Below are 23,635 nucleotides of genomic sequence, written 5' to 3'. Positions count from 1 at the left end.
ACTGTGAAATATTTGTATCTTAGAATCAGGTGATGCAAAGCTGGACTTTGCATGAAAACATGAACGGACTTCAAAGATACTGATTAACTTAACTGTAATTTCTTACAACTTTTACACGTGTCAGTGGAAATAGGAAAAAAAAATACAACATCTATGAAAACTTTATTAATCAAATTCAGGTCAAAATGAGCACAAGACAAGCGTTTTGCTTTTTCACAATGAAAATAGTTCTTACTTCTGTAGTAGAAAAAAAAAAAAAAAAAACCTAGAAGAACTAAACTCACTACCTACTGACCAAAGCTAAGGCTGGACAAAAAAAAACAGGAATCAGCATTTGTTTGAAAAATCTTTCTCATAGTGTATGAGTAATTGAGAAAAATAATTTAATCAAACATTAAAAAAAACAATAGTGCAAGTTAACTTAAAATGTTGTGTTTGATGATAGCTCCTCCATTGTAATGGGCTTTTTTGAAAAAGACGATGGTTTTGGTTTACTAGAACAAAGAGAAAGTCATTTAAAAACACAAGCAATTAATTGTTAATACAATATAAGTAAAATTGTGTCATTTGTCAACATCACACCTTTGTTCTGCTTGATCCTGAAACTCAGTGTTTAACGTTTCTGGGAGCAGTAAGCTTAGACCACCAGCAATAATGGGAACAATCCCGTAGATCAGCATTGGGATGGTGTAGTGATAGACATCCATAAGTCTGATCAAAGGAGCAAGAATACCAGCGACACGAGCAAACATGGAGTTCAGACCTATCCCGTTCTGCCTGCGATTAAAAAAATCAAATACATATCAAAAATACATTACAAGCTAAAAAAGACAGTGGATGAACAGGTAAAAGCTTATGATAAATTATTTCTTTACCTAACAACGGTTGGAAATAACTCTGCTGAATAAATGTAGACAACAGCAAAAACACTACTGGCAGCAAACTTTCCCAGCACAGCTATGGCTGTTGTTACTTCAGGTAGATCTGCACAAACAAACAAACAAAATTATACATATGGCTATTATTTCAATATATATTATATTGTATTATAATGTTCTTAAAAAGGGAGAAAAAAAAGCTAAACTTTTAAAATTTAAACTCCAAAAATATTGTGAACATACGTAGAAAAGAGGAGGGAGATTATTCACTTTAGGAAGGAGAAGTTTAAATTTATGAGAATTTAATACCTCTGCTAAATATGTAGTATTTTCACCGGCTTTTATTTGTTTTGTCTGTTAACAGGGTTACGTCAAATGTACCTGACAGATTTTGACAACATTTTATCAAAAGATAGACCTTAGGCCATGGAAGAGTCCATAAAATTTTGGAAGGGATCGACATCAATATACCGTACTGATTCTTGATCAGTTTAAAAAAAAAAAAATCCCTATCTCAAATCATTGGCAAAATTTCTGACATAATATCTCTGTTTGTACAGTAGTTGACCAGTCTTGATGAGATTAGGCTAAATTATGCCGGGTTGGTTCTTCAAATACGTCACCATTACCTTAATTACTTCATTCTGATTGGATCTGGATGTCAATGACATTTTTTAAAACAAAAAATGGGGTGTCAATAAATTTAGTCCTACTGTATCACTATTAATGGGGATACTGCTCTTATCAAAGTGACCAATGACATAAGGTTTCAAATGTTTTTGCTGCCGATATTAATGTTCTCATAGATTTTAAGCTGTTGAATGTTTTCTGTTGCACTTTTTGATCATGTGAATCACATTGAGTTGCCTTGTGTATGAAATGCACTATACAAATACATTTGCCTTGCCATAATCAGGATCACACATCCAGATATCTACCAAAGAAGATATTTGGCAGAGGTTTGCACTCGGGTCTTTGAATAAAAACCTCTCTGTTCAAAAGGCCAGCTTACTTTATTATTTTGTGTGAGTGTTTGGTCAAACCTCCCAAATAACGAGTCAGTGGGGTGTGACTTTAAGTTGCAGACAATCAAAATTTTATAACAAATATTACTTAAAATAGAACGATTAATTCCTAAATACTAAAACAGACTAACACCTTTTGGTACAATGAGGATCCCCAGACAAGCAAGTCCTCCAACAAAAAGTGTCCCAGCTTGAGAAACTCGTCTCCCACAGTACTGCAGAAGAGGCAAAGTTGCCAGACGTGCAATAAGCTCCACGAGTCCGAATACAAACTGTGTGAGGTAAATATCCAAACCAAAGTCTCCAACGTTCAGACTCAAACCATAGTAGATCAAACTGGTTGCAAACCTGAAAAAGGACAAGTCCAGTTTATACAGTTTTACAAGCTGCAGTGTTTTTGTAGCAATATTATTTGCTCACCAGATGAAGCTCTGGATGATGGCCCGTTTTCTCAGATACGATATCCTGAAGATGTCCATCATAGTTCCACTTTTGGTTGGTCCCTCAACTTCCAGCTAAAATGAACAGGGTACGTCTCAAAGTGATGCATTAAAGTATATTCACGATCCCAAACAGCTGCTCACCTTTTCCAACAAGTTTTCAGGAACTTTTCTGCCGTTGACTTTGGCCGCCTTCTGAATCAACTTTATGGCTTCCTTCTTCTTGCCCTGCGTAATGAGCCAGCGAGCAGATTCTGGAAGAATCCTGGGTGACGTAGAGAGTGTAATGTGGACATTGGTATATACATTTCTTAGCTCTGATGTCAATATGAAATATGTTATTTGTCAAGCTTAGTGACCGACCAGTAGTAGGGAACCAAAATCAGGATAAGAGGACTGAAGAGAACGATCTGGAGTATCCTCCAGTTGGAAATTAAGTAGGCAATTCCAGGCAACATCATCAGTCCAAGAGCACAGGAGCAATGGCAGATAATAGAGCTGAAAGCAAACTTGGAGGAATCGCTCCATTCTCCTCCTTTAATATTATTTGGAAAAGACACAAAATGGCCTTATTTCATAATTTGTCATGAATAAAAGCCTGTTGGTATTTCATTTCTTATTTATATACTGGGCCAGAGCTCTCCAGAATTGGGATCTACTGATCTCAAAAGGTGTTGTTACAATAAAATCAGTCAGTTAAACTTAACACCTTTGATAAATGGTTCTTGTGAATTTAAGCTGCTTTTGCATTTGACAGGCCATAATATTATGAATCATATCTCGTCTTCTATTATTTTATCTGTTAATCTGTCAGAATGGGCTTTTATTTTGTAGGGCAGGCAGGGACTCTTGGCCTCCTTCCCAGCAGCTTTTTTAATGCTGGGCACCAGTTGCTTTTGATTGGTACCAGCTGCAATTAACTGCTCTGTATATAAATGGGAGGCTTTGCCTCAGTTCAGTGCTGGGCTATTACTACAAAAATCACTTGTGACCTTGGGCTCGGTTTCATGCCAGTAATTCCTGGATAGACAAGTATTTTTGCTTTTGGACTTCCTTTTTGTTCACTAGCACTCCGTGCTCTTGGTTTTGCTGTTTTGTGGATACCTCTGCCTCCCTGGACGGACCACCTGTGTGCTGAATCCCTGATTGCCTGACCATGCCTAAACAAACAATAGACATTGGTTTAATGAACCTGAGCTCTGCCTCTGTCCCTGCATTTGGATCTGCACCTGCATGTGACATAATCACTGCAATAAGCAGTCGGTGCAAAAGTTCACCTACCTATCACAAATGGATTAGCGAGGAGGCCCCACACTGAGTAGCCACTTGCAAATTTGAAGACCATATAAACATAGAAGTTGGGTGAGAAAGCTGCACCAACACCAAACACCAGCAGAAGAAGAAGTGCCAGTAGGACCACAAAGCGCCGACCAAATCTGTAGAAAATACAAAAAAAAAAAAAACAGTCTTATCAAATAATTTAGGTTAAAAAATTGTAATGCCATTAGATAAGAATACTTTTATTTTCCTTTTTTTATCTGGGCATGGTGAAATGGGGGGTTTGAATGGCAAAAATATATCAAGTTTAAAAAAAGAAAAGACTGGTGATTTATATTTGCCTTTTTTTTTTCGTTTTACCTTCATTAAATCTTCTGTTTGTATCCAAATAAACTCAGTTATTGTCAAAATGTTGTCATTTCAACACCTGAAGAGAAATTACGTACCTGAGTCCCCCGTTAATTCCTTTTATGAATATATAAATAGAATAGAAAAATAGAAAAACAAACATATATACAAGCTAGTATCAGGTATTTGCACATGAGGAAAAATCTAGCACGCCAGCCTGCACTGCATTATTCTTCCCATTTGTGTCGGTATATAACAGACCCTTCCCATTTGCTGTAAAACTACTTTGAAGGTGCCATTGCATAAGAGGAGCATCTTTATCTGAAAGTCATTTTTTTAGTGCAAAAGTGGGGATATGTACCTGTCGGCAATCTGCCCCCACACCAATGCTCCAACCAGTAAACCAGCCATGTAGACAGACTGGGATGTCTGCACTAGACTGCGCCTTTCACACACCAGGTCAAACTGACAGTAGGAGAGTGTAAAAAAGAAGTGAAAACTATTTGACAGCTTACATGTAATACAAAAGAATTCAGTGGAATTGTACCATTTACAATGACTTGAAGTAATATATTAGTAAAGTGAAGACAACAACAATCTACCTCTGTTACAAGAGTCGAAGCATCGTTTGGTGCCACAAAATTCGATCCATTGATGCATCCTGTGGTGGTGTTAATCCGGTAGGTTTCAATGGTTTCCAAATCCCAGTCCACAGGTGTGAACATTAGACAGCTTTCCATGGCTCCATCCTGGTTCAGAGGGATGGTCAGGTTGAGTTGTTTCTCCTCAGTTAAATTGGGCCCATGTTTTAAGATCCAGTCAGTGTTGCAGTGATGAGGGAAGCTCAGTGCTAGAAATACTTGGCCAATAATGTCAAAAGATACAAAGATGCCAGGGATGAACAATGTAACCATCAAGCATTTCTGGTACAACCCAAATGCCCCAATCTCCTTCAAGATCTCTACAAAGTCGGTCATGTTTATGTTCACTCTCAAAACTTTCAAATAACTGTTGAATGGAGAGAGAATTGGTTTTGATCATGAACATGGCTGATCAAGTTAATGTTTGACCTGACAACCAATGTATTGTTGAAATGGTGTTCAGCATATCACAAATGATTAAACGTTATCAACATTAGCCTTTGAACTCGCCGCCTTTGACCAAAGCAACTCCAATCTCTATGGTCTTCCAATAAAATTCCTTGTTGCGTTCAAGATTCTGCCTTTCACCACCTTATCTTTGTTCACACTCTCTCATTCTCTCAGATCATCCTCTTCTTTTTCCGTACCCTCCATCCATCTCATTACCATAGGTGGAGGAGCTTATATTTAAATAAAATGTAATATTATTAACCTGTAACAGAAGCAGAAATAATGTATCTGTAAAGACGCAAACAGACCAAATGCCACCAATTCAATAAATTTGTTTTAAAGAGGGAAATATATTTTATGTATAAACTTTTTAATTTCAGCATCAGAGTACAAAAATTGAAAGTCTGAGAAAAGTAAACTCAGAAAAAACAGGGACTTTGGAAAAATATGAGTAAGCAAAAATGAACAACACCTAAAACAAGACAATGCTGACAGTTTATTCATTTAAACTTAGTGAACCCCTTGTCTCTTCTCAGGCTTTTAAATGTCTCATGTAAACCAGTTTTGTAAATAAATTTTTGCAATCCTTAGTCAATACAGCATACATTCTTTTGGAATGTGATAGTTCATGCAATTTCCTGACACCACACAAGTAGTATGAACCTCTTTAATTTCACTGCATGGTGCATGTTCATTGCTTTTCTTTTCCAGGCCTTCTTATGATGTTTTTTGATACTTGCACAAATCCTTGTGACAAATCTCTTGTTGTGTTTTTTAGAAAACTATGATGTGTGTTAGTTATCCGTCCTCCATACCCACTTATCCATTTCAGGGTCAGATCTATGGAGCTCACCCTGGAGAGAGCAACATTTAAATGCAGAGTTCTGTAATCTTCACCATCTCATTGAAAGATACTGTAGCTCACAACAATTTATGACAAGCTTTTATTTTTTTTAAATAATATATTAAAAAATGAATAAATAAAAATAATAATATAAATAATGTCATTTGCTATTAGGTATATTGGTATTTTTGGTCAATTATTGTTTCTAAAGAGTTTCAATAAGATCTCCCATGTGTTCTATTTTTCGTCCAACAAAATAATGGTATCAGCGATAGTAAAGTGTAACCCACGTACATTGAGCTGAACAATCAGTCTTTTTATGTTCTTCTTGTCTCTAGAGGAACCTGAGTTACTTGTTCTAACTCTCCAAACCTTGAGATAACCGAATTTACAGTCTGTTTAACAGTCTCGACTTTTATAACTGCCAGTTCATAAACACACACACGCACACAGCAATGCTTCCACTGAGTGTGTTTCATTTGCAACACACTCAATGGAAGCATTTCATTTTATAAAAAGAATGCACAACTTACCAAGCAAAACACAAAACAGTGTATTTTGCATTACAATTTGATGACTCCATAGTTATGGGAAGCGATTTGTCAAAAAGATTATTCACACAGCTTTTTAAATTCCACAAATCTAATCCATGATTTACCTTTCACTCATAATTTAGTTTTTGCACCTTTAGCTTATTTGACATTTGTAAATCTCCAATTTTGCTTGTGAATTAGTGAAAGTGCGCTTGTGGATCGACTGACACGTGCACTTAATTATTTCCACAGCACACACTTCCCTACCACTACTACATTACCCATAAGCCACCACGCTTAACGGAGCAGGCACATCCACCCATATTATGATTTCCACGAGTGGCATGTTCTCATTTTTGGTAATCCAGAACATCACCAAAAATAAATCACCCTTGTCCCATTATCAACATTTTCTGAAAATGTCATCCAAATTTGTTTATAACTTTTCAAGTGATCTTGCTAACAGACAAAGGCAGGGTAAAACATAACCCTTCCGCTCTGCGCTTCGCGCTTGGGAACAATGAGTTGGCGTCACTTATGTGGTCATTGATTTTTCCTCAGAAGTCATAATTAAAACCCTTCACAATAGTATATTATCAATGCTTTATAAGATATAAAACAGCTGTTGTAGTAAGTATAAGTTCTCATTGGAACCTAATATAAGTTGTCGTCTTGAATTTCTGTTACATGTTTCAGTCAGTAAAGGAATGCTTGCACGCCTCTCACAGAATTGTACTCCTCAGAATCACTATAGTAGTCTCCCTCTCTGTCACAAACAGAACATGTTCACATCGATTTCATCACCATATTTGACTTTACTTCTGAAACGCTGTGATGGACAGATTCTCAAAGATTTTGCTTTGCAGTTTTCTGAGGATCTAGTTCACAGAGAATCAGGAGCTATTGGCTGCACCTGTGATGTTCTCCCTCAGCTGACTGCAATCAGTCAGAGGCTATATCAGGGAGTTGCACTTCATTTGCTTGGTTTTTTTTGTTTGGTATCAGAGAGTCAACAGCATCAGTTGGCTTTCTGTTCTGTTGCTTTGAGTATTGAGTGTGATTAAGAAATATTTTGACCAATCCCCTCCCCTGTCCTGTCTAGAGACTTCACCTTCATTTTTGGTTTTGGTTCCAACCCTTTAGTTTGTCCATCATTTTGGTGGAATCAGTGGGCGGCTGTGGGGAGAATTATCCTCAAAGCCCACCTTTTAGAGACCAAGGGGCCATTTTGTTTTCAACCTTGTTGAATGTGTGCAGTGTTTAGTTATTTTCCCAACCTTTGACACCTGTTCTTCGGTTTTGCTTTTGTTACAGAACACTTTTAACTTAGCTGCAGTAATTTAACACCACATTAGTTCTGCCCCAAGGAACAACATTGTTTTTTTTAAAATGGTAAATGGACTTGATTTACATCGCGCTTCATCCCCACACTGAAGTAGTCCCAAAGCGCTTTACATATCAGCTCATTCACCCAATCACTCTCACATTCACACCAATGCAAGGCGCTAGTCGACCACTGGGAGCAAATTAGAGTTTAGTGTCTTGCCCAAGGACACTTCGACACATAGTCAGGTACTGGGATCGAACCCCCAACCTTTCGATCAGAAGATGACCCTATACCACCTGAACCACGGTTGCCCACAAGTGTTTAGTGTATGTGCAGTTATTTTGTTTATTGGTAATACATACTGTAAAAAAGCAATCAATGCTGTGAACATGACTAGGCTACAGGTACCCTTTAAAACAGCTGAATCAAGGTAGATTATCTATACCCCATAAACTGATTGACAATACAATTATGTATTCATTTACCATTGTGTTGAAAATGCAGCGAAGCAAACAAGTAAAGTACAGTATCAGTTTTTGTCATCTGTGTTGACATATTCAACAATACCAGTTCTTTGGAACCAAAGTATCGAAACAAATTTATGTTGAATTGGAAATGTCTCATCAGTGATCTCATGTCACTATCTGCATTTTTCCTGTTGTGAGGATTTAAGTTGCAGTAGCTCATTGAGCCTGAAGGGCATCCTCAGGAAGATTATCAGTCATGTTATTTTCATCACCTGTTCTGTTGACGATAAAAACCATAGATGCTATCATTATTATTCATGACTTAACAGTGTTGATCTATTTACTTTCTTGCTGACACTTACATGCAGTTATGCATCCGTTTCGTCATTGATGCAACCACTCATAATCCATCGGTTCTTGTGTGGAGAATGTCCAAAGCCCTCCTCGTAGTTTCCTTTTGTTTTGAACAGTTGTTGGTAGTGAAAGATGCAGTAGAATTCACCATTTATGGGCGCATAACTGTACATGCTAAAGTGAAGACAAATAATTAGATGGCATACAATTTACAACTACTTTAAATAAAAGCAAAACTTGAATAGAAATTGCGTACATTTTTGATATTTACTCGCATATTGTGCTCAGAATACCTTTATTTTCAATCTCACAAATAACGGCACACGTTCAGTTCTGAAAAATTATCGCCAGCCATCACAATGTAGCCTTATTCTACCGCCACCTATTGACGTGGAGGACTATTTTTTTTTATTGCACTAGCTATATATGTAGATGGCACTGATTGCGTTATAAAGCCAGTGTTCATTTTGTTGAATAAAAATGTTTGTCATAGATTTGTCTACTACAATTTTATAAGAGACAATAACGTTACTATGACTAACTATAATACAAAAACATTTTTGTTAACTAATAAGAAAACTATTGATAAGTGATCAATAGAAAGTAAGATGATTGTGTTTGCTGACGCATTAACACCGTCTAAAGCAAAAATAATTACAGTAATAATTGTAATAACACAGCACACCTGCTGGTTTGTGCCTGTGTCAACATGTTTTTTCAGAACAATAGCATTGTAACCAAATTTATTTGGGAAAGACGAGATATAAAAAGACATCGAAAGTGGATTAAGGAATGAAGGTGATATACAGACACCCCACCTCAATTTTTTCTTGCATAGTTTACAGCAGAAGCAGGTTTTGTGAAAAGTGCATTTGTTTGCCATTATTTTTTCCATTTGATAAACTGGTTTCAGACAGGCTGAGCACATCTCTCCATAAGTTGGTTGAAACTGACAGAAAAAGGAGACGAAGCATTAATGAGATGAAGGAAATATTTTTTTTTTGTTCTTTTGAACAACAATCACAGACATACATTGTGATACAAAAAAATGCACTTTTTTTTTAACTCACTAAATCCAATAAAACTACATTAACACTAAAAATAGATACATTAAGATAGTAAAAAAACAAAAGTCAAAAATAATCACCACAAATATTTTTGACAAAAGAATATGTACAGGTCAACATGATATGCTTGGATTTCCACAAAACACTGGTTATTTAGGCATCTGGTTGACCACTAACTGAACTTCTGGGAAGGTAGTGACCTGCGTTGAAGCTGGACTGCTCACCACCTGTTTTGGAGAAGATATTGTGGTTTGTGGTTGTGTCGTGACAACAGTGGAAGTCTTTGTGGAGTAAAACCGGTTACCAAAGTTATCTGTCCGCTCATAGTTTTCTTTGACAGTTTTAGTTCCCAGGATGCTTTTACCGTCTGTGTTCGTCTGCACCTCCAGAACACTCAACTCTCGATTGGGATTAGTTTGTGTGACTCTTTTTCTGTTTTGAGCTGGGCTATTGCATAACAACGTTTTTGTCGCTCTAAATTTCTCCTCAACCTTTGGGCTCTGCTGGCACGTTTGGCACATTGTGGTTTCTAACAAACCACTATCCATTTTCTCCTTCTTTTTGGCGGCAGATTGGATAGAGATGAATGCGGGTGAAGATGGAGGACTTCCTTTTTGTTTAGCTGACACTGTTTTAGCATTTGCTGTTTTCAAATTTATTCTGTCACTTTCCTCTGCCTGTTCTGTTTTAGCCCTGCTAGAGCCTATGCTAATTGTGCTGATGTTACCAGAGGATGAAGATCCCTGGGCTGTACCTAAGGACTCTTTGAAAAGACACGACAAACCAGCAATATCCGAGTCAGACTTTAGTGTAGAAACAGAGTATAGTGCCTTCTGTATCGCCTCTTCTATGTCCATGAGCCTAGCTAATGTTTGTTCCTTTAGAGTCATAATTTCCTCACTTGCTCGCTCAAGATCTCCAAACACATTTTCCATGGAGGTCTTGTTTTGAGGTTTGTGTGCAGGTGATTGCAGCTTAATGCCTTTGCTTTCCTCTTTTGCTTTGTTTTGTGTATTTCTATCAGAGCTGACAACCCACTCCGGGACATTCTGAAACACGGTCCTCAGAGAACCTACATTAACATCACTTGTGTCTTGTTCAATCTCTTCAACTCGACTGAGGATGCTCTGCAGTTCTTCTTGCTTTCGTAGATTGTCAAATATTTCCAAAGCAGTTGTAATGTTACCCCTAACAATCTCATCCATATGAACAGATAATCGCTGTCGACGTTCGTCTTCTGTCTCTGGTTTGGCCTTTTTTCCTCTCATCTCAACTTTGCAGTCTTCCTTTTGCATTTTTACTTTATCATCACTTTGTTCCCCAGTACCAAGTAGTGGATCTGTTGTAACTTTTACAGGCTGAGCGTTTTTCACCCTTTTTGGTTTGACAGGGGCAGTCTTCATCAATGTTTCTCTACCACCAAATTTCTGACATGCCTCACGGAAATCTACATGGCTCTCATCAGTTTCATTTATGTTGTTTTTACTTTGTACTCCTGGTGGAGCATCGGGCTCCTCCTGTCTATGATTGTTGGTTCTTTCAGTCTCCTTATTTTCTGAGGTTGAAGCTTGGGCTTGAGGACTCAGGTCAGTTTCTTGAGTGACCTTTATCTCTTTGCGTGTAATGTAATTTGTTTCATCACTGTTTTCCAGGGGTTGAGGATCTTGGTGGACTCTTTCCTTTGTTCTTAATGCATTTGTTGGGAATCCCTCTGAATTAGTTGTGCTTAGAGTTTGATCATTTCTTTGTCTCACAATCAAATGCTCTGGTTTAGGAGGAACAACTGGTTTTGGACCAATGGGTCTTCTTTTTTTGTCAGATACGGCACTTGTACCTGCTTTAGTCTCCAGGAGAGAGTTTTCTTTACCAACAATCACTTCACATTTTGGTATTTGGTTTGATTCAGTTTCAGTAATAGAGTAAAGGGTCTCTGTATTTGGTACTTGAGTGGACACACAGCCTGTAATCTGTGGCTTCTTGTCATGAGGTTTGGAGGAGTTTCTGTAAATCATGGCAGCCCTAAAATCACCTTTTGTGACATTAATGTTTGATTTCTCCAAAGACTCCAAAGCAGCTTTAATTGTGCCCTCAAAAACAACTTCCTCATCCACTTGTTCTGCAACTATGGTATTTGTGATAACAGAATTTGTAGAAAGGGGGTTCTCTACCATCTCTATGGTATTTTCATTCATTTTGCTGCATAAATCAGCAGTTGGTTCTTTGATTGTGCTACAGGAACTGGAGTTTTGTCCCAAGAATGCACCTGCCATACTCTCCTGCTCTGAGGGAGTGAATGACTCAACTTTTTGATCATCATTTGCTGCCACTGATACAGAAGGTTCAACTTCAGAACCTTGAGAAAGGACAGTATGTTCCTTTTGAGACGAGTAATAGAATGATTTAGCATCAGTGGAGTACTGCAGCTCCTGTATTGCATTGTGGAGGTTGGAGATTTCATTACAGTCATCAACCACCTCCACCAACTCTGCTTGATGGACCCTGTCATCATTCTCATGGCAGGACTTTTGCAGTAAAACTGATTTTGCTAATTCTTCAGTTTTGGCTTTGCTAACACAATCCCTGGAGGTATTAAAGCGTTCACAGGGGAATTTAGTACTAGAATTTGTATTGGGGTTTCTGTTGCCTGCAGATGCTGCTCTGAAAGCAACAGCATGTCCCCAGTTTTGCTTTGGTTGGATTTTATGTCGATCTTCGGAGAATATACGCTTTAGTTCTGATATGTTCACAGGAATCCAGTCTGAAGAGCTATCCTCTGCATTTTCATGACATGGTTCTTCACTCTGAGATGCCACAGTTTGGTTTCTGTTAGGTTCCTGTTCTTGGCTTATTGGCTCATCCTGAAGTGTTTTTAAATATTCAAAATCTCCCTTTTCAATGCAGTTCTTAACTAGTTTTACATTCCCTTTCGCTGAGATGTCAAGTGTGAGGGATCCTGTGCAGATTTGATCTTTAGGGGTTTCTACAAATCTATTCATGGCTGGATCGTTGATGAATCTTGTGTCTTTATTGGATGTATTATTCCTACTGTCATTGTCTAACTGTGGCTCATTGTACTCTGCACCTTGTAAAGGAAAGTAACTCTTCACATCTGCCTCATCAATGTATTTGTAAAGGGAGTAAACAATGACTTCAGCAGATTTGTTTACATCTTGTTGAATAATCACTCCCTTCCTAAGAGAGTTATCTTGATTCAGAATATCTTCAACAAGCTGAGCTACATTGGCAGTTTTACACTCTGTGTCTTTAGTAGCGTTAAATTGACGCTGGTGAAAAGGTACATTAACCACTATGGACCTAATGCATTTCTCTCTATTTTCTTTAAGGTAAGTTATGTGTGGTTTTAGGTTTACTCGTGGTAGAAGCTGGAGTATGAAGTTCTGTGCTCCACCTTCAGTCACCTCATCATACTTAATCTCAGGGCCATTTTCTGAAAGAGAAAATTTAGCCTTTTTAGCTATCATCGTCTCATTTACCTCAATGATTGAGCCAGAAGAGTGGATGGCATCAACATGGTAGAGGAATTCCAAGGTTTCCTTGATGTTTTCCACCATCATCTCTATTTCATCTTGGTTCTGATGCCTGATCTTTTCAAAGGGCATTGATTCAAACAGATGAGTCCTGGTCTTCACATTAGCTGATATTTTTTCCTCACCTGCCACACAGTTTGTAGCTGTGGTTTCAGATTTTGATTTATGCACAAAGCAAATATCACTATCTATGTTTTTGGAAACAAAAGGATTATTTCGAGAAAAGTCAGGGTGTAGTTTGATTGAACCAACACATTCCGCTAAATCAGGAATGCTTGCAAACTCCTCTTTCTCATCTATAAATTCATCTTCACTCCTTGAAACACAATTTTCAGTGCCACAATCAAGAGTACATGAAACTTGTTTGTCAGGTTGATCATGTGTTAAGTAAGTTGTTTCAAATTTTTTGTTTAAATTTTTGTTGCTGCACAATTCAACCTGTTTTTGTTTTGGGTGTGATTTCGGTTCACTCTCTCTACTGGAGTCTTGTCCTGCGATTGTATTGCCCTGATTTGGTGAAAGCTGTTTTGTAGACTGATTCTCAAAAATCATCCTGGTTCTCTGAACATCTATTTGCAACATCTCCTCCTCATTCTCTTTGACCAAACATGAACTATAACCTAGACATTTTTCATCCACTGCGATTTCTTTAGCACTTTCAGTGCCAGACTTCTCATCTGGACCCTGAAAAACAGCCGACTTTCTCTTGATATTGCATCCTTCCACTTTTCCCTGTAACAAATACATCTTGGGGCTGTAAGGAGAAACTTTGTCATCCAAACCGCAACTCTCGAATTTCAAGCACCTTGAGAAGACACCTCCCTCGTATTCAGTTTCAGCAGGTGTCTCAACCTCTAAACTCAAAACTTCAGCAAGCTCCTCATCCACAACATCTTCCAACTTCTTCAGCTCTGGGTGCGTGTGCTTCAGAAGCCTCCGCAGCTCACACTTCTGTCGTTGTTGATGTAACAATTCCCTGGAAAATGGCATGGCTTGTTGAGGATGAACCCCAGAGATATCTTCTTTTGCAAGTGGAAGTCCATCTTGTCTTTGGGAAGTGGAACCTTCGGTCATCTTGGAGGAACAAAGTAGACTCTTACTATGACTTCCTTTGAAATCCATTTGCTGCATCCAGTAAAGTTCATGCTCCAGCGTGTTCAAGCGTGCTTAAGGAAGATCTATACATTACCGTCCAAATTGAGTTAGTTTTCTCTCAACAAGGCAGGTTTGACTGAGTTAGATGCACCTTACAGCAGCCATAGCAAATTGATAACAAAAAAAAAACATGCAGGTAAATGATAATATTTGCTAAAATCTTTGAACATACAATGGTTAAGTTAATAGCATGTTCACTCTTGTTCGTGGGTTTTCAGATGTATGTTAATATTGCTACAACAATGCAATTAGTATGCACACAATATTTTAACCAACAACACCATGCAATGTAAAATATCTGCTTTACCTTTGCTGGTTTACCTCTCTTCCCATGTTCACCTGATGAATCCTGTTCCTGGATGAAAATGCTAAATTACTTTGGTATCCATAATCCTGCCCGCTCATCAGTTAGATGCAACTCCATTTGAAGCCCAGAAAATTATTTCAGAATTATTCTAAAGATCATTAATTAAATTAAATATAAAAAAAACTCTGCAAAATAGGATGTAATGGCAACGTTAACATCAGCTTTAAGCATTCAGCTGAAAAGTGTGGGAACCTGTCCTGGACAGGCATGATTACATATTTTATGATTCTTGAAAGGATGGAATTTATTGCACATCTTCACACAATCTAAATAAGCAGAGGCAACTCCTAAATAGATTTGAGAGAATATGCCATGCCAAATACATCATCTGCAGTTTACGTAGTGTCAAACACTTTCAACGTACATCACTCTGAACTAAAGAGATGAAGTGAGTCAACTTGACATTTTTAAAGTTTTACCTTCTCTTGAGGTGCAACTTTGGACAGATACAGAGCAGACATCGCCTTAACAGAGACTGAAAGCGCCTCCTTGGTTTGGATGAAAGAGCTTTCTCTGAAGTCTGCAATTGACCTTCTCTTTTCATCTGCAGAAATAAAACACACTGTAGTTTAAAGAGACAATAACTGCTAGGAATTGCTGTGAGTGCTGCGTAACCAAAGCAGTCTGAGGTGTTATTACTATTATGGCTATACATAAATATATAACCCAAATAAAGGAAACTTTTGACTTCTGATTGTGGTCACGTTCCTACAACCAAAGCTGTTTGTCAATAAGCGTTAATATGGCTCCAACAGGAGTCTTCTTTAAAAAGCTCACACTCAACAGCTGCCATGTGGCTGAGCTATAAATGTACCATGGGTGTTAAAACTGGTTGGATACTTGACTCTACTGACACAGATATGAAAAATTAAGGAGAAAAAAAATCAACGGAAGCCTCTGATTCTTCACTCCCAGTGCTTAGACAACAGTCAGGCAAGAGAAATTATAAAAGTCAATCAGATTTTAACAGCTTTGACAATTTACAGCAAAGCAAGCTTTTACAGTATGTATGTGAACAGCAACACTGCATGTGCAGGTTTAAACTACATGTGGCTTACCTTAAATCCTTTATCATCAAAACAAGAGTATTAAGTGTTCTTTTTGTGTATATAAAGTGGCTGTATGATTATTCCTTTGTTTTAAGGCCTGTTAGTTTTACCACGTGACGGTTGAAATCAAACTTGTTACTCACAGGAAAAGAAATCTCCTTATTCCCGTTTTTGAATCCCCACAAAATTACGTTGAAGTTTCTCAGAACAGTTTCCCTGTAGTTTGTGTCCTTGTAAAGAAGCTTGTGACTCCCTCAGTCGCTCCTTCTTTCTGTCGTATTCCTGCCCCGGAAACAGCTGAACCTTTCACCCTCCTGCACTCATGCAGGACTTGCAACACATCGGCTATTTCTGTCTCTGTCTCTGTACTGGTCTGATATTCCCACACCAGGCTGAGTCAATCATAGCTCAGCTCTTTGCAGAGTCACTGTTGGGATGAAATATCTTCCCTTTGAGCTGAGTCAGAGAACACGAATGACGCAAGCATCTTATTTTTGGTTTGATCAATTCGTTATGCTTGTGTATTTAGGATTGTCTCTATTAAATACATTTACTGTGTTCAAATATAAACTTTAAAGACAAAGAGACCCTCTAATAATGACTCAACCAATTCTAGGATTATAATATTACTGCCTAAGGTCCAGGAATTGAAATGTATTACTACTCACTAAAGTATGAAAATGAGTTGGCTAGGCCTAGCTCAGGTCAAAACCAAGATTGTCCCTTCGACTGTATATATTTTTGTATTTAAAAAAAATATGTCACAGAAAAAAAGATGTTTACAGAGGATTTTTGATATGAGATTTAAAAGTTACATACTGCTTTTATAACTCAGGTTTAATGAAAGTCTAAAATAAATGATTGTTGCTTGGTGTGTTTTCATAAATGACAATGAATCAAGAAAAAATGTCAGTAGCTTACCTGCCTGAGTGGTCGCAATCATTTGAAAGTCAATACCTCCTATAGTTTTTCTTCGCTCAAACTGAGTCTGATTAATCACCTGGTAATAAAATCATGAACAAAAATGCAGTTTAGTAATAGAAAGCATGCAAAAGGGAAAAGAGAGATTATATTTTACTAAAAGTTATCTTGATTCTAAGCAATCATAAAGAAAATCTACAGCGCTGAAGAAGAATGGTCTTAAAAACCAAATAATTTGAACAGGATTATAGATCAGTTGGTCAAAAGTATGGTTATAATCTGCAGTTTTTAACAAAAAATCACAAGTTTTAAATGTAGAATTCTTTCTAAAGCCTTAAAGAAGCAACGTTTTTCTGTTCCTTTTAAATTCTTTGTACCTGCTCTGCTTTGAACTTGACTGTATGATTATTTTTTTTTCTGCTCTTAACATGTCTGTCTGTAACTCCTAAATGTTGTTTTATCACTTGTAAAAAAAACCTCAGTATTTAAATGGGAATGTGCTTGCAAAAATAAGTTATGAATGAATAATTGTGTAAAGATCTATATTTACAACTAAGTATAGAATCAAATGCTGTTTGCAATAATCTGTTAACTAAATACAGAATTGATTCAAGAAAGTGAAACTTAAGTTTATATTTTAGGTGAAAAAAAAATTACATTTTGCTTCACTTGATCTTCTTTTGCAGCAGTTTGATTCTCATTATTAACATCTCTGTTGGTTTGTTTCCTCTCTGGAGTTTTCTGCACTTCCTTGGTCACTATATTCTTCACTGACACGTTGACTACATGTTGCGATGTGTGGTTTGCTGCTCTGGTGCTGGGCTTTGAACCGTCCTGTGTAGAAGCCTTTGATTCAAACATGGCTCTCAGGGCCCCGATGGCCTGGGGGCTGCTTGGAAGGCTGCTCATTGATTTGGAGCGGATCATTGTTTCTTTGATTCTGGATCGTTCCTTCTCTTTATTTGTCCTCATAAAGGAATCAAGATCATTCTCTTTTCTTTCTGGAGGAGACTGAGTCACCTGAAAGTGATGCACACAGGAAAAGATCACGTCTGCACAAAGGCACAGTCATCAATTATGAATGTACAGTGAACTGTATGGCTTCACCTTCTCTAACACTCGTCCTTGTTTTTGTGTAAAGATCTATATTTGCAACTAAGTATAGAATCAAATGCCGTTTGCAATAATCTGTTAACTAAATACAGAATTGATTCAAGAAAGTGAAACTTAAGTTTATGTTTTAGGTGAAAAAAAAAATTACATTTTGCTTCACTTGATCTTCTTTTGCAGCAGTTTGATTTTCATTATTAACATCTCTGTTGGTTTGTTTCCTCTCTGGAGTTTTCTGCACTTCCTTGGTCACTATATTCTTCACTGACACATTGACTACATGTTGTGATGTGTGGTTTGCTGCTCTGGTGTTGGGCTTTGAACCGTCCTGTGTAGAAGCCTTTGATTCAAACATGGCTCTCAGGGCCCCGATGGCCTGGGGGCTGCTTGGAAGGCTGCTCATTGATTTGGAGCGGATCATTGTTTCTTTGGTTCTGGATCGTTCCTTCTCTTTATTTGTCCTCAGAAAGGAATCAAGATCATTCTCTTTTTTTTCTGGAGGAGACTGAGTCACCTGAAAGTGATGCACACAGGAAAAGATCACGTCTGCACAAAGGCACAGTCATCAATTATGAATGTACAGTGAACTGTATGGCTTCACCTTCTCTAACACTCGTCCTTGTTTTCCTTTGTCATGATCAACTGAAGGTGACTGAACAAATGTGCTTGCTTTCACTGTAGTTTGGTACCTGTCTCTCACACACGGCACACAATAAAGCTGGATGTTAGAGTGGATTGTGTGTAAAGCACACGGAAATACGAAATGAACAGTTTTCTCTACCTGGCCACCAACTGTGACACTGATTTTGTTTTGTCTCGAAGTCCCGAGTCCGTCCAGACCGCCTTGTCACATGACAATGGGCTGTTTCCCAAGGACTGAGTGCATCCCATGTTTTTGATCCCCTCCATCATCAAAGGATAATTAGCTGTTTTATGAAGGGGTTCATTGGTATTAGACCGATGTCAAGGATTTGGTCAACATTCTCTAGATGGTTAGATCTTTGTCAGTGTGTGTTTAAAGTCCAAATAGATCAGGTTTATTTTCCACAGCAAAATGAACATACAGTAACCTCAGAATTTTCCAGTAAACCATGAGTCACAATGTCTATTCAATCCTCCTGAACAAGACAACTTGGATGAAGTAATCCAATAACTCATACCAACGTTTAGCTTTTTACATTAACAGATGAAGAACATTTACTTTACCTTTCAGACGTTTGTCCGTCTCTGTTCCCCTTGACATTCAGAAGCACTTTCGTAGCATCACAAGACCTACACACAGTGTAAGTGGTCAAAGTCCTTTTGCTTCCTTATTATCCTGACTCTGTGAGACTGGTATGAGGGCTGTAATATAAAAGTAAAACATTCATCCGACATTTTTAATTCTACACTAGATCAGACATTTTTACCATAATATCATCTGATAATTACTCATTTGATTTTTGAGCAGCAGCAGATTAAACATTATGGAAAGTACTGTAATCTGAGTTTGTTCATTGTAGCTCAAATGTGACACTAGAATGTTTGCGTTTACACACTCAATCTACACTGATAGAGAAACAGTGCATGAAGTGCGGTGTGCTGTAGATAAAATAAATAGAAATGTATCTTTAAAAAAATCTGAGAGATCAATGCAAAAAACATACTTTTACATAAGCTCTCAGGGAGCGCAAACCTCCGCCATTCACCAAATCTCCTCTTTGCCAGATATTGGCAGTAATCTGGATCAGTGATCCAGATCATGGTACCATGATCATTCACACTTTAAAGGCTTGGAAGAAAATTATATACACAACATTATCAATACAGTATGTCCAAATGTATGCACCCCCATGATGAAATGTGCAATCCGGATTAAACTCAGTGAGGTATTTAAGAAACCAATCCGACAAAACTGAGTACATTTTCATAAAGATCGGGCAAATACAAACTGAGATATGAATCTTTGAAATTTCAGTGATAAGAGAAATAGGTTTTTTTTTTTTCCAAACCAAATTTAGAATCTGTATATTGATCTGGATCCACTCTGAAATGTAATGGAATCTTCTATGGTGTAACGTCTATCTTTGGTTAAGAAAAATTGTCAAAATTTGGTAAGCACTTTTGTCATAATCCTGTTAACAGACAAATAGATATAAGCGCATGTGCAGCGCAGACTTTTGTAAACACCCAATTTTTTTGTTACTTATTAACTTATTAATCAGTATAGGAATTTTTGAAAGTCATAAATGAGCTTTCCAATGTTAATTTCCAAAAATCGCTGAGTCGGCAATCCGGCTTGGATCCGGATCCTGTTCGGTCACATGTTGCATGTCATAGCCTTGCATCATCCTGTAAAGTGTTGAATGAATCGATGAAGATCTGATGGAGATATGAGTTGTAGAAATTTTGCCCCATGCTAAAAATATGGAATTTTGCAATATTAGATATGTTTTGTGACCTTGATCTTGAACTTATCTTCACCAGAATGAAATGGTCTCATCTGTGGCCAAAAACTAATGAATACATAATATCTATGGTGTCTCATTTTTTTTTTTTTTTTTTTTTTTAATTTTTAGAAGATTATTTTTAAGATTAACTTCCAAAAAACTGAATTTCTGAAAGTTTGGGGAAAACTCTTTGTCTTTACACTCTGAGCCCTGAGAAGGTCAGACATGGTTTAGCTGAGTGAAAAATAGATGAACAACAGCACCACCTTATGGTAACGTGATGCAAAAACAGCAAATTAAATGTTTACATTTTGTATTAAAATGATAAAAAAAAAAAAAAAAAAAAAAAAAAAAAAATCTGCAGTTGTTTTTTCTAATAAATATTTCTACTGGTAATTTGTTCAAAATTACATTTTATAAACTGCCAAAACTATAAATAACATTCCAACATAATAATCCAACCATTGTATTCTTTTAATTTATTTACCTGGCTAATACCATTGCAGTGTAATATCATCTCTCCTACAAATACACACAGATATTTAGACTTTCCTTCAGCTTCAAAGAGTAATGCATTGCTCTGGGTCATAATTGGCTGCTTAGGTCACCACAATGCAACACAACACAACACAATACAACACACATTCCTTGTCCTTAGTTTAGCTTTCTGTTAATCTGTCTTCAGACAAAGAGAGAGCAACAGCAGCAGCTAACCCACACCCCTGGGGCAAAAAAAAAAAAAAAAAAGTGGAGAATTTCAGTTTGGCTGTCTCCCCTCCCTCCTCTGACTGAACCCCTCCACCACCACCACCACCTCACCCCTCTTCTAAACCCACTCCTGTCTGTGTCTCAGAGGCTCTGTAGGGAGATGAAAGAGAATCCATAATGTGCTGCCTTTGACTGCAAACTGTGCTGTGATATTCAGGCAAGTTTACAGGCTTTGTCTCCATCTCAAACCACACTTCATTGCTCCACCTCAGCTGTTTAAATGGGAGTTGTGTCGTAAGGGTTGGCAGAATAATTACTCCTCTTGATTTGAAAAAGATCTTTAAAGACAGAAGTCTGAGCATACCCACAGGCTGGTTCAAAGAAATGAGCCTCCTGTCCATCTTGAGTGAGAAGAGCTTGCATGCAGGGATTGTTTTTTTTTTTTTTTTTTAATTCTGATGTAATACCAGCCTCAGTCCTGCAGGGGGAAATAAAGGCCAGTCAAATGTAAAGCTTTTTGTTATTTCCACATATTCAGGTTATATGGGAACAGAACTGTGGGGCTATTCAAGGCCATTCTGGGTTACATCAGTGCACCACAAAAGATCTCAGGACATATAGCAGTGAGGTCAGATAAGGTCAGGGATGTTTAAGGAAAATTGGCCAATGTCACATGGATCAGCATATTCTATCAGATGCAGTTGTGTACATTTATAATGCAGGATTAATATGTGTCTTTGGGCATCAGAGATATATTCTTACCTCACTTAACCTGCCTGAGGCCACTTTAATTCCTGATTTATTAGAAGAGCCTGTGTGCACATCTCCAAGCAGCTGCAGCAGCAGCCTGTAAAACTAGTTGGATGACCTACTGGATGTGAGTGACAGACACACACAAACTACACACACAGCACACACTACCATCAGTTGTGAGTAAAATGCATGCATCGTGACATAGAGGCCGGGCTCAGTGCGTGTGACTCAGCAGTGGTGTGTGTGTGTGCATGATTCATACAGTTTGTACTGGTGATGCTGGCCAAATGGTAATCGAGGTAATCCAGTTGATTTTAGTTTTCCAGTTTCTTTCAGGAGGGGGAACATTGTTGCTATAGAAATGGAAGAAAACATTGTTTTCTCACCAAATGTCATGTCATTTCTTGAGCATTAAAGCTAATAAACATAAAGGAACAAAGTTCATCCACATCATCTTGAATATGCTATTTAAAACCGTCTACTGCCACACTTGTGTTAATTAGATAGCTCTCCATCAGTTTCATCATGTTTTCTCTTTCATTTTTTGGCAAAGTAGTGATTAGCTTATTAAAGAATTACTTTTATTTCATGCCAAGACTAATTAGTTAAAAATGTCCCATCTGTACTTTGGATATCCGTCCATCCATCTGTCCATCGTGTGGTTCCTTGGAGAGTCCAGAGGCCGTCTGAGCTTTAGGAGGTCATTCGTTCATCGAAAAGTCACCATACACACAGCTATGGTTGACTTTGAGTCTAATTATCATTACACTGAAGTTTGTGAGCTGTAGAAAGAAAGAAAAAGCCACATACTTGGCAAGAATACTCAACATGAACGTCTAAAAGAATACTCAACATGAATGTCTAACGCCTAATTCAAACCCAGAGCACTGTCTGTGAATGAGTCAGACTAATCTCATGTGCTGCATTGAGCATATTACAGTGAAGAAAATTAGATTAAATTAGAAAACGAGGAGGCAGAGTTTAACCGGATTTCATCTTACCTGAAAACCAGATACAGTTTTAAAAATGTGTGATAGGCCTATAGTGTTAATATTGACATCAAATTTTAATTTAGATTTTTGTCAGTTTATTTATTTTTTTTATTTTTTTTTTTTTACTAAAATGTGACTTAGTTTTAGTGAATATTCGATAATCAGGACTATTTTCAGTTTAAATAGTCTAGTTCTTAATTACATTAAGAATTAGTCGACTGAATCAGATATAGTTCACTAAAATATAAAGCTTGCGTTGGATTTTGTCCCATGTGAACATTATAGTTTAGCTTTTATTAGTCTTTATAAATGAAAAAATACACAAATCTGTATCAAAATAAATTTTCAGTCACTCAAAAATATATTTGACCAAAAGTATGATGAAACATTTTTGGCCACAAAATGAGCACTGTTAATCACATGACAGTGTTTTTCAACGTTGTGGTCATGACTGAATGTGGGGTTGCTTAAAATGTAAAACATATTTTTGCAATGTTTAAATGATATTAATCTTTCTTAGGTTATAGCACCACACACGATCTTAAACAGCTGTATTCTATACTTCTTTTTTTCTCAGATATGAATCTAGTTCAAATAGAATGCAGACCGTATAAAAAAGAATCACTTGGTGCACTAACTCTGCATTAACATACTAAACAAACATTATCAAAAGCTAAATTCTGGGAAAAATTTGTGATATCAAAATAAAGTCATGACCCAATAAATGTTAGGAACCACTGCTCTATGACGTAGATGCATTTCTGCACTGTACAAATACTGTACAAACTTCAAAATGACACCAATTGACATTATGTAGCCACAATGGTAACAAAGGTATGACTGAAAGTGAAACTTTAACTCATTTGAGGATCTCTGTAATGCTGCAGAAGGCCTGATGATGAGCGTCTCTCTTCATAGTCCCTTGAGGACCAGAGTTGGAGGTTGAAGCCT

At 37.4% G+C, this 23,635-nt stretch overlaps 2 protein-coding genes across 10 annotated transcripts; both read right to left on the bottom strand.

Annotated features, from left to right (window-relative positions):
* Nucleotides 1-143: 143 nt before the first annotated feature.
* LOC114482162 (solute carrier family 22 member 13-like) lies at nucleotides 144-7,919 on the bottom strand. Its single transcript, XM_028477284.1, has 10 exons — nucleotides 4,572-7,919; nucleotides 4,331-4,434; nucleotides 3,625-3,779; nucleotides 2,707-2,878; nucleotides 2,488-2,608; nucleotides 2,324-2,418; nucleotides 2,037-2,251; nucleotides 876-984; nucleotides 583-777; nucleotides 144-494 (listed from the first exon to the last, which is right to left on the bottom strand). The coding sequence occupies exons 1-10, from the start codon at nucleotides 4,944-4,946 to the stop codon at nucleotides 422-424; spliced, it is 1,614 nt and encodes a 537-aa protein (XP_028333085.1). The 5' UTR covers nucleotides 4,947-7,919; the 3' UTR covers nucleotides 144-421.
* A 176-nt stretch (nucleotides 7,920-8,095) lies between these two features.
* LOC114482160 (xin actin-binding repeat-containing protein 1) lies at nucleotides 8,096-19,119 on the bottom strand. 9 transcript variants are annotated; one of them, XM_028477279.1, is made up of 12 exons: nucleotides 19,009-19,119; nucleotides 18,584-18,728; nucleotides 18,404-18,491; nucleotides 17,954-18,316; nucleotides 17,350-17,712; nucleotides 16,693-16,771; nucleotides 15,142-15,266; nucleotides 14,663-14,710; nucleotides 13,147-14,274; nucleotides 9,404-9,534; nucleotides 8,594-8,759; nucleotides 8,096-8,508 (listed from the first exon to the last, which is right to left on the bottom strand). In XM_028477279.1, exons 1-11 carry the CDS (start codon nucleotides 19,043-19,045, stop codon nucleotides 8,600-8,602), a joined length of 2,667 nt encoding a protein of 888 aa, XP_028333080.1. In that variant the 5' UTR covers nucleotides 19,046-19,119; the 3' UTR covers nucleotides 8,096-8,508; nucleotides 8,594-8,599. The 9 variants fall into 9 exon arrangements, with proteins under 9 accessions (XP_028333080.1, XP_028333082.1, XP_028333083.1 ...); XM_028477281.1 differs by lacking the exon at nucleotides 13,147-14,274; XM_028477282.1 differs by lacking the exon at nucleotides 13,147-14,274 and having other exon boundaries at nucleotides 14,663-14,704.
* Nucleotides 19,120-23,635: the final 4,516 nt, after the last annotated feature.

The sequence above is a fragment of the Gouania willdenowi genome, chromosome 20, assembly GCF_900634775.1.
Source record: "Gouania willdenowi chromosome 20, fGouWil2.1, whole genome shotgun sequence".
NCBI lineage: Eukaryota > Metazoa > Chordata > Actinopteri > Blenniiformes > Gobiesocidae > Gouania > Gouania willdenowi.
This window is presented reverse-complemented; position numbering and strand designations above follow the sequence as displayed.